Here is a 12,381-nt window from a genome sequence, read left to right on the forward strand (position 1 = left end):
AATAAAGTTTCATTTGATGGTAATAAATTAGTATAACATACCACATTAAAACAGTGACCCAGATATTACTGTCATTGGCATGAAAATCAGATAATTATAGTTAAAAAATAGCTCTGAAAATTCCAGAAACCATTTACAAAATTATCATTCTGGTTAATTAGCTCATCTGTTTAAAAAATATCAGTAACTCACAAATACTCTGATACTTTTTGGAAATATCAGTGGTACTTGCAAACAACATCTAATACTTGTCCAGTAACAAACCTGTAAGGTGCAAGAAAATAATTCTATTGTCCCAATATGTAGAAATTGTAAATATGATAAACCACAAGTGAGTAGAAAATATGAAACAGCCACTGGCTTCTAACTACACTAAAAATCTCAAACACTCATAATATATATAGAAACAGATATCAAAAATATTTTATCAAGTTATCCCACCAATGATTTTAATTTCCTTTCTCCTGCCTTTAGTTCTACACTGCTGGAATTTGTACTGAGAATTATAAAAAAAGTGTCCACTTGTTGCACTGGAAGTTGTAGAAGATGAGGAAAAACATTAAATTGAATGTTATTGGTAGTTACAGTAATTAGGACAAATGTGTGTAGTAGAAGTGCTTCCTTTACCCAATGATAATTTCATTTCTAACACATGGAGGAAGACAAAATTATGCTCAATTGAGAATTAAAAACCTTTCAGATCACAAATGTCACCAACTGTGGTAGAGCTGTTTTTAATACACCCCAGATCGCATTTTATTAAATTCCATCAAATGACAGTTCCTTAGTCTGGGAATAAATGAAATTATTTGATTAAAAATTCAGCAACAATTTTGTTGCCACAAAAATTTTGAAACACCTCAGATACTGGTAACAGAGATGTGTCACTCTTTGTCTTTACGTGTCTGATGCTCTATTAAATTACATACACTTTACTAAAATGTATCTGAGTTTTTCAGCAAGTAAACACATTTCAATGCAAATTAATTAATTTAAAAATGATTAATAAACTTAATTGGATTAATAAACTTAAAAAATATATTGAACTAAAAGTACCGCACAAATAGGTAACAGGAACATGTTACTAAAAATTTGTGAATATATTGAACCTCAGTTACAAATTACTGTGAATAAAGAAACTAAAAAGAAAATTCATGTCCTACCTACTGTGATCCACAAAATAAACATGTTGACCCAACATTACCAAAAAATGTTAGTAAGTGTAAAGAACTTCTGAATTCAGTGCAAAAATGTAAAAAGAAAATTAACTTGGATAACATGGAAATCAAATAGTTTTACTAACGATCTGAATCAGAAGATTCCTTTACATATTGTGGCACATGCAGTGAAAAGAACAATCAAATGAATTGGAAAGAAATGCACAAAATCTATTGTGAGCCTAAAAAGAGCTTTATGCTTAATAATTGTTTCACAGTAACCAGAAAAAATAATACTTCAGAAGCCTGATAAAGAAGTCCTGTAAACACTTCTACTAAATGGGTAAGTTACAAATATAGAGCTCTTTCTACATCTGTAAGCAACTGATTGTAGAAGAGGCATTATAAATGCCATACCACTTTTGCCTTTAAAAAGGCATTTACACCTACAATAGTGAAGACCTTTGAATTAAAGCTTTAAAGATGAAAATGGAATTGTCGTAAGATTATAAGATGTAAATTTCCTGTCCTCATTTTGCATTTTACCTAAATAGTCTGTTATCTATCCATTTCTATTACATGCTAATTTCTTTAGAGAAAAAATTAACATGAATAAACAAATACACTGTTGATAACATTTTGTCTCTATAAGTCTTATTTTATTAAGTACAAAAAGTTCAGTTTAATTTTTTTCTTCTAGAGTGCAATTTATTTATTTACAAACAGGTGATCTGATATACTATACGTATGACTACATAAAAATATATAAAAAGTGAAGCCATGTCTTAGTTGCATATTTTAGAAAAGAAATCTGAATTCTACATCACAGCTCTGTGAATCTCACTTTTCAACTCCTAAGCTTACAGACTCCGGCCCAACAAGTACCAACATGCTCAGAGGAGGGCCACACACTTCATTATATTCTCAAAAATAATCTGTATGTACATAAAACATACTTAATTAGAAGTTTAAATTAATTAATAACAAATGCACCAATCATTTTCTTTAAAATTTCCATGTCTCAGGTTATGAACAACACCTCATAAATTACTGTGTATGGCAGTCAAAATTTATGTGACTTCCATAGTATATCAAAATATACATGATTAATTGAAGTGTTTGCTATCTGATCACTATCAATAGTCAAAAAACAGTGGGACCTGCCCATTTCATGCACTTTACAAGAGGCATACAAATGAATACCAGTTATACATTTCATGCACTTTACAAGAGGCATACAAATGAATACCGGTAATGATAACTCTCGTGCACTGCAATAGAAGCAGGAAACAAACAGCTTTTAGTTATATTTATTAAATGAATAACACAATTTATAGTTAAATTATGCCAACAAAAATTTGAGTTTCTTTTGGAAGTAAGGGGCAATAAATACACGAAAAATAATCCATTCCATCATAATATGTAAAGCCAACAAATACTCTGTCCCATTACATTCATAATCCAGTCACCACATCATATTCAAATATGTCAAAACAGCCTGAGAACATGAAAATACATTTCTTTACTGATAAAAACACAAACAATGAACAACAGAAACTGCATGTAAACATAGTTATATATCAAAAACTGCCATGGCTCGGTTGCTTTTACTTTCATAGCACTCCAAGGTACACAAAGTTTAAAATGTTCATTCAGTACTCATAACTTGATTCACTGACAGTAAGTAGGTTACTATGTGGCACTGTCAGCAATAATGTATTCTTTCTTGACCTGATACGAAATTCGTTCACAGCACTTGAAACACAATACTGGCAAAAGAAACATGACTAGCTTGCTATCTGTTTATAGCTTTCTCTTATATTCAGAGTACATGTAAACAGTTTTCTATTTACAAGTCTTGTGATGTGTTTCGTTTAAAACAGTCACCCATCATTATGACAGTTGACTGTTGCAGTACCTTAATTCTGTAAAAGTACTATTAAGCTTACTCTAAAACAGAGTAACAAAAAAGTACGCAGTACAGTCAGTTCATTTCACAAGCACTTTGATAAATATATACAACACTTTTTCATCAGCATGATAAATATTTTGTTCCATTGTATTTCTGGTGTTTCTGGATGTTGTCAGAGCTCTAATGATTTAATCACGTTTTTCCAGCAGCATCCTTGGTATGGACACTAGTGTTTCTGTAAAAAAAAAAGATAAATGCATATTAAAAGCAAATCTCGGAGAAGTAACTTATACTGATTGCATAACTTTTTTTTTTTTTTTTTTGCTTTAACAATATAACACATGCCAATGGCAAATATTATCTGTTTTTTTCCCTTCCACTTTAAGAACACTTTTTATCAAAAGGCATGCAAGAAATAAGTCAAAAAGAAAATTGTGAAACATCGTATAGATTATACTGACCATAACATAGACAATAAAGATATTCTACTGAAAGAAATTGTTCATGTGAACACAATAAAATACAGACTGAATCTCATGTCTTAAGTTCTTCCATGGGATGTCAAGAACAAGCCAGACCAGTATGATGTAGGCCTACACAACATTTGTTTATTTAACTGCTGAACTGCCCTTCATACTCTGCACAAAGCACATGATCACAAGCAATGAAAGATGATAGTATTGGAATGAAGGTATAAAGATGGAAGATATACAACAGAAACTCATATTTTAGTGGAGACCGAATTACTAAGAGATAGAGACTGTTGCTTAGGATTTCTGATGTGTGCACAGCATGATGTTTTAAATGCCTGTTATTTGATAAGTGCACATCTAGTTAAACATTATGAAATGCCTAAAATAACAAATATATGTGATAAACTGTATTAATGTTGTCATACATCCTGACACATAACAGCCTATTTCTCATGAGATTCTGAAGCTAATTTGGAACTCCTGATCAACTACCAAGTCATTAGGTAGGTCCAGGGGTGGCTACAGATTTTTTTTTTTTTTTTTCTAGTTGGAGTGGGCACAAGGATTAGAAATGTGAACATGTCCTTATATGCTTTGCGACTGTAATTTTAAAATAAAGAAATGCATGCATGCATGCACGCCTCACACCCCCCCCCCCCCCCTCCACCCCAAACAAGAAAATATGTCTTGGGATGGCATAAGGTTCAGAAAGTTCTCACCACAGAGCTGGTTGTTACGGGAAATATGTACAACAACTGACACATGACTCCAATACTTGGTGGCACTGCTAGTCTTTTATAGACTTCTAATGGAGACTTTCCATATTTTTGTCCATTTCTTGCCAAATTTGTAGGTCTCCCTCCAAAGCTACACAACAAGGGGGATCATCTTTGTATGTTCAGTACTTTGCAAATCATGCTCTATGTCTTTATCACTAAAGTTCTGCAAATACTGCTTTTGTAGATGTCCAGTTATTTGTAGCTGAGTTGAAGGGAGTCTTCATTTAACAAATGATCAAGAAAAGGTACAAACAATGACAGATGGTAATATTCTTCTGCAGACTGTGTCTGAAAACTAGGTCTGTTGGTCTGTTCAAAGCATAAATAGAGTGCCACCTGTAAGCATCTCTAATAAATAATTCTCCATCAATTAGAAAGACTGAAACTTCCTGGCAGATTAAAACTGTGTGCCCGACCGAGACTCGAACTCGGGACCTTTGCCTTTCGCGGGCAAGTGCTCTACCAACTGAGCTGCCGAAGCACGACTCACGCCCGGTACTCACAGCTTTACTTCTGCCAGTACCTCGTCTCCTACCTTGAGGGCCTGCAACCATGTCTGCATGCTAGACACAGTGGAGTTATGGTCTGGGGCATTATTTCGTATGGCAGCAGGAGCACTTTCATGGTTACTATGTGAACCCTGACTGTAAATTTATTTGTCACTATGATGATTTGACCTGTTGTGCTGCCATTCATGAACAGCATTCCAGGGGGTGTTTTTCAACAGGATAATGCTCGCTCACGTACTGCTGTTGTAACCGTGCTCTGCAGAGTGTTGCCATTTTGCCTTGGCCTGCTTTATTGCCAGATCTGTTTCCAATCAAGGACACATGGGATATCATCGGATGACAACTCCAACATTATTCACAATTACCATTAAACACCTCTGTATTGACTGTCAAAGTACAACAGGCATGGAACTCCATCCCACAAACTGACATCTGGCACTTGCACAATAAAATGCACACACATCTACATGCTTGCATTCAATGTGCTGGTGGTTACACCAGTTATTAAGGTGCCAGCACTTCATTTCTGCAATGGCTAATCTCACACCTACATTAACCTGTGATCTTGCAATGTTAATCACTTAAATACGTTATCTAGACAATTGTATTTCAGAAATTTCATTACTCTACCTCAATTATGTTTTGGTGTTGTAATTTTTTTTGTCAGCATATTTGCCAACAACATTACTTTGGTAAAATGTCAAGGCACATAGAACATCAAATGTGCTGACTGTAAGAAATTTAACGATGATGGAAAATCTAAACTTGTAGCTTCAAATAAAGCTGTTTATAGCAGTCACTTGTGGCGGTTCTATTTCTTACCAACTAGGAGGAGAATCAAGAGAAATCAAACATTTACCAAAAATATCCGATTCTGTGAGCCTGAGTGTAGCCCTAGAAATTTACAAATTTTTCACGAAGCGAAAGATTTAACTTTACTTGCTTAGCAAGTAAAGCCTTCATAACAGCTCATTTATCTGCTACACAATTAGGAAATTATTTAATTGTATCAATATAATGGAAGGAAACATTCCACGTGGGAAAAATTATATATAAAAGCAAAGATGAGGTGACTTACCGAACAAAAGCGCTGGCAGGTCGATAGACACACAAACAAACACAAACATACACACAAAATTCAAGCTTTCGCAACAAACTGTTGCCTCATCAGGAAAGAGGGAAGGAGAGGGGAAGACGAAAGGAAGTGGGTTTTAAGGGAGAGGGTAAGGAGTCATTCCAATCCCGGGAGCGGAAAGACTTACCTTAGGGGGAAAAAAGGACAGGTATACACTCGCACACACGCACATATCTTCCCCTCTCCTTCCCTCTTTCCTGATGAGGCAACAGTTTGTTGCGAAAGCTTGAATTTTGTGTGTATGTTTGTGTTTGTTTGTGTGTCTATCGACCTGCTAGCGCTTTTGTTCGGTAAGTCACCTCATCTTTGTTTTTATATATAAATTATTTAATTGGATAGATAAAAAAATCTACTCACCAAGTGGTGGCAGAACACACACATATAAAATACTGTTGCGATTGGCAAACTTTCAGGACCAGTGGCTCCTTCTTCAGGCAGAAGGGTTGAAGTAGAAGGAAGAAGGGTGGAGGAAAGGGACTGGAGAGGTCTAGGAAAAGGGGCAGATTTTGGGAAAGTCACACAGAACTGCGGTTCAGGAGAGATTTACCATATGGGATGAGAATGGGGGGAGGGGGGGGGGGTGGAGAATTATGTGACCCCCGAGCATGTAAATTTTGCCTTTGAGCAGGGCAATGTCATTTTAAACAACTTCATGGCAGTGTGTCGGCTAACATTATGTCCATCCATTGCCAGGAACACATATCATTGATTCAATTAACTGCAATTAGGACTTCTCATTTACAAACAATTGGGTAACAAAAGAAACATCACAATACTTTATAAAATACAGTTAGAAACCTGTAACAATTCTGTTTGTCATAACATCAACTTGCTACACTTTTGTTTAACAGAAATGCATCTAATCACTGTGTAATTACTGTAAAAATAATGTACTCTTCTTTGATACAGTAAACATGGTAGGAATACTTGGGATAATGTAGTTTAATCAGCAGTGTTTATTTAAACCATTTCACTTATTTTCCCATGAAAATGACAAATGCATATTTGACTTTTTTCCTATTTCATGTGTTTCAATTTTTATCTTTGAATGATAACATTTTCTATAACAATGAAAATAATTAATTACTGACAGTATAATGCAGATGGATAGATAAAAAATCTACTCACCAAGCGGTGGCAAGAGAACACGCACACACAAAAAGATTTAACTCTTGCAAGCTTTCGGTGCCAGTGACTCCTTCCTCTTTCTGAACTTTACCCCTTTTCCTACACCTCTCCAGTTTCAGCCCTCTTCCTTTCCCCTCAACTCTTCTCCCAGAAGAACGAGTCAGTAGCTGTGAAAGCTTGCTTAAATTAAACTCGCGCGCGCGCGACTGCGCGCGCGGGTGTGTGTGTGTGTGTGTGTGTGTGTGTGTGTGTGTGTTTTCTCCTGTCACCACTTTGGTGAGAAGATTTTTTATCTAGCAATCTACATTGCATTGATAGCATTTTCAGTTATTTTGATCAACTTCTATGATTGTAATTAATGAAATTGCTATATGTAATGATGTTGGATTTGTTAGGAGGACTATATGAGACCTCAGAAAAAATCATGTAGGAGGACCAATACAATGTGAAATTTTGAGCTGAACTGTGTGACATAACATCAAATAAATTTGTGATGAAATTTTCTTGGACTTTTCACATCATTAGAGAATCACACGATGTTCTGTGGCCTTTCATCACTAAAGTAATATACAGTAAGAAATGGTTGCAGCAGAGCAACATGGATTAAGTTCTTGCAAACACTCATAAAAAAATCTGAATTACACCCATCCAACTTCAAGAACTTTTATTTCATCTTCATTTTTTGAAATCAACATTTATAAAGACTTGTACTTTGTTTTGGCAACTATTATCCCCAGCAAGGCAGTTGCACCACAATCTTTAATGCACTCTAGTAACTTTCAGATGTTTTATTTTCAAAACTGCCTTATGTGTTTTGACATTTTGTCATTTTCAAAGGCTATAAAATGCAACACAAAACTGGTATCAAAAGGTATGAAAATATGTTGTATTTCAACATTGACTTGAGACAGAAAATATTGAGCTCAAAGTAAGATTCATCACTAAAGGCAATTCTACTCCATTCAATATGATTCCAGGCCCCCATGACAAGTGAAGATGGATCTGGAGATGCCCTGGACAGCAGTGGGATACCAACCTGACCATCACCCACCTAACAACATGACAACTAAGAGTTAAGGTCTGGGGTACAAATTTTTTCACAGCAGAGCCTGTCTGGTTGTCATCCATGGCACTCTTACAGCTCAGCAGTATGTTGACAATATTATATGCCCCATTTTGTTGTCCTTTATGACAAGCCATCCTGGGCTTACATTTCACTAAGCTAATGCCCACTCATGCATGGCGCTGCTCGTCTTCATCCTTGCCAAATCCTACCTTAGCCAGTGAGGTCACCAGATCTCTCCCCAACTGAGAATGTTTGGAGCATTATGGGCACAGCCCTCCAACCAACTCAGGATTTTGATAATCTAATGTGCCAACTGGACAGAATTCAGCACGATACCCCTCAGAAGAATATCCAACAAGTCTATGAATCAATGCCAAGCTGAATAACTGCTTGTATAAGGGCCAGAGGTGGACCAATGCATTATTGATTCGCTCAATATGTGAAGCTCTTTCTCTTGAATAAATCATCAAATTTTTCTGATATTGTTATCATTTGTTTGTCAGCAAATGTATAACATCTATTGATTTCCATTCCATTTGGGTAATTTCTTCATGGTGCATTTTTTCCCCTTCAAATTTATGCCATCACAGGCCTCTGCTGTCTCTTGGTACCAGTGTGCAATCTCTTCCAATATCGTGGTTTTATTTTTGTTTCAAAATGTTACAGGGTTTGGGGGTCTGCAGACACTCAACATGATAGCAAAGAGATCTCTCAACTTGGCTAATGACCGGCACAATATTGCATACTCCGTTATGGCATCAAAATGGCCATTATCTTCCAAAAGTCCTAACACCTCATATGCTCACTGTAACATGGCTTTTTCCTGTCTATCAACTGTTTTAAGGGACTGAAAACAGACAAGGCTCCAGATGCAGGTCACCAGCAACCATACAGAACGCGTGTTAAATGCACAGTGTAAATTCTGCCCAATGCAATGGACACCTTCACAAATGGCCAACCTTTGACGGAGGTGCCCTGCACATGACATATCCATTCTTTCTATGAAGTAAACCATGTGTAATATTTTGGTACTTCTGCACACAATAAAGTTCAGGTAAAGTCATCCATCTGGCACCCACGGAAAAATGCGGTGAGGGTGGTGTCGCTACTTGATCACACAAGAAGGGCTCCATGAAGTACACATGCTCACCTTTGGAAAGGTGCACCACAACATGTGTCACTGTCAGGTGCTTCTTGTGAAGTGGCAGCTCAATATTCACCATACTGCTTCATTGCTGCTGATCTATCAACCTGCTCTACACACGCACTTCAGCTCTGGGGTTAGTATTAGTGTAGCTGTACTGTTACACAATAAATAGCACCTGGTTACTATCTTTGTTTATGTACTTGCAACTGTATTTAACTGCCTGAACAGAGTTACAAAACTCCTCATTAATGTTGGCATTAAAAATTTTTGGAAAAAAATGGTGAGTATGGAACCATGCAACTGTTGTCCACTGCGACATCTTGCATGGTACTTGTCTCTTTAATTGTGATCATATATCCCCATCCTTGAGTGCTCTGCACCTGTGCAACGGATATCCATTCTAGTTCTTTTTGGTCTCTTTTAATAATGCCAAAGGATACTTTTTGGTGCACTTCCCCCCAACCTTCAGGCACCTGGACATAGGGACAAACAAACCACAGATTAGGCCCTCAATGACCATGTCATATAGCTGGGTTCGAACAGCTCTGCCGATAGCACCTCATCGCTTTGGTTTGCATGCAATTTCTGTTTTAACAACAGCAGCAAGTGCATATGTGGCAAGCCATGTTTTGGCACTCAGTTGAATACATGAAGCACTGTGCCTCGCCAAAAACATGCCTTTTCATGAGCAGGACCACCAGATTTTGCACTTTAAACAGTCACAGTACAATTTCATTGTGGTCTGTCAGTTTCTGCCTGTCCATTAATTCCCCCCAATCTCAGTCCAGGATCAGTTGCATGTGAAGGCGACGAATAAAATGTTGTTGACCATAGTTTCAGACATAATAGAATGGGTTCTGAATACATTCGTGAAGGTACTTAGGACTGATCATGAATGACGACAGGAAAATGACCCTCTGACCTAAGTCATTTGGATTCACACTGCTGTTGTTCACAATGGTTCGCAATGGCATCTTGCAGATGGATGTAGTTCTCTGCATGCAGCTTGTTTTGGGTTTAGTGCTATGTATATTGGACACTCATTCTCCATCTTCAAATACACATCTACCAAAAATTGGGACAGAATTCCTACCACTGTAGAGGCAAGCTGAAGTTGTGTTTGTGGATCATCAGGTGAAACGTGTAGAAATCCAAGCATGTCACTATTTTGTTCAGGTTCAGTTGCCCAGTCATAAGATCTGTTTGAGGGATAATGAAATATTATCCAATTTGCAGTTTCCAAAACATAATGGGATACTGTAGAAAATCATAGTAGCAATACATATACACGATACTGGTAAATGGAAATGCTGAGTGACTAGGGCCTTCCGTTGGGTAGACCATTTTCCTGGTGCAAGTCTTTCGAGTTGACGCCACTTCGACGACTTGCGTGTCAATGGGGATGAAATGATGATGACAAGGACAACACAACACCCAGTCCCTGAGCAAAGAAAATCACTGACCCAGCCCAGAATTGAATCCGGGCCGTTAGGTATGACATTTCATCATGCTGACCACTCAGCTACCAGGGACGGACATGATCCTGGTGAGAGAGCCAGTATGCTTGTGCAGACCAGTATCCCTTGGGGTGGTGGGATCGATGCCCACACTTACAGCCATGACCTTGGCCATGGCCAGCTCATTGAAGCGACATGCATGCTGCCTGCTTCAGCATGTGACCTGTGTGGATCATCACCTTGCAGCTCTTGTCAGGCACATTCTCAAGAGCTGTTTCTAATTCATGCACCAACATAATATGATTGTACAGAAATTTTTGTATTTTCAGTATGATCACCTATTCAACTTCCTGAATAGTTTGACACTATTAGTCTCCACCTCATTGTCTCCCATAAAGTAAACTTGCAAAAATTGTGCTTGACAATTGGACGGAGGTAAAGGGGCCCCTATTTTGTGGTGCACTTGCTCCTGCACCATAAAATTTGGTGAAAATCCAGGCATCTGCTCCAAAGGAGGCCATGTGAAAACATGAATTATATTATTTTGTATGGTGAGGAACTGCTGTGGCTCATCAGTCTTGCCAGAAAATAATTCCTTAAAAGGACTGACCAGTTCTTTTAAAGTAAAATGGATACCTTGGCCCAGAACAACACATTCCTACCATTTCCGGCATCAATTTCAGTGCCCCGCAAAATCTGAAAGCCTTGTTCACACGGTCAGTTTTGATGAGCCTGTGATTAGTGTAATCTAAACTTATATCATAGTCAAAAAGTACATTTTTAAGAAGTCCCCAGGTATTCACTGCAAATATCTGTTAATCTTCAACTTTTAATGAGCAACAGTGAGCTGGCTCGCAACTGCCTCTTTGACTCTTTGACTGTTTCAGAGGAACGCACAGAGGCCATGCATGCTGCATTCTGCTGACTTTGAGAAGCCGTGTCTCCAACTGTCTCAAAGCACACTGAGTGGCCATATGTTCTGCTGACTCATATACTATCACTGGGCATATGACTGATCTGGTGTCCCAGCTACATGATGAAATGCAATGCGTTCAGTGTTCTGTCGATGTTGAGCATCAGACTATGTCAAATTTTCAGGCACTCAAGCATTTGCCTGATGCTCCACCTGCTCAATTCTCCATTGTTCAGAATGAACTAACAATTGTTGGAGAAAGGCTGATCTTCACTATTTTGGGTTAAATCTAATTTTGGCACAGGAAGGGGTGAGTTATGCTGCCACAAAAATCTTTGGTTATTTACCAAATAGCATCAGAGGTATGATAGATAGCCACACACATTTAAAAACAAATTAAAAGAATTTCTAAATGATTAATGGAAAATCGCATATAAAGATGTGAAACAAATACTAACAAAGAGATAGAGGGGCTGGCCAGTACTTACCTCAGCTCAGTACAGCCGATAGATACAAATAAAACAGAACCGAAAATTTACGTTCCTAGCTTTCGGAACAAATGTTCCTTCATCGGGGAGGAGAGAGGGGAAAGAAAGGGAAGAAGGGAAAAGAGATTCAGTTACTCACAACCCAGGTAATGAAGCAACAGTGAAAGGAAAATAGGGAGGGTAGCAAGGATGGAGGCATGGTTGTCAGAGGGAAGCC

The 12,381-nt window shown here is 37.6% G+C and overlaps 1 protein-coding gene across 1 annotated transcript in view; it reads right to left on the reverse strand.

Annotated features, from left to right (window-relative positions):
- Positions 1 to 1,836: 1,836 nt before the first annotated feature.
- Positions 1,837 to 12,381, reverse strand: part of LOC124789300 (calmodulin-binding transcription activator 1) — a 1,803,646-nt gene continuing 1,793,101 nt past the window's right edge. The window contains exon 30 of the mRNA XM_047256611.1: positions 1,837 to 3,304. Coding sequence (XP_047112567.1) covers positions 3,262 to 3,304 — 43 coding nt within the window. The 3' untranslated portion in view covers positions 1,837 to 3,261. The remainder of the gene's footprint in view (positions 3,305 to 12,381) is intronic.

This window comes from Schistocerca piceifrons, chromosome 3 (genome assembly GCF_021461385.2).
Source record: "Schistocerca piceifrons isolate TAMUIC-IGC-003096 chromosome 3, iqSchPice1.1, whole genome shotgun sequence".
Classification (NCBI taxonomy): Eukaryota; Metazoa; Arthropoda; class Insecta; order Orthoptera; family Acrididae; genus Schistocerca; species Schistocerca piceifrons.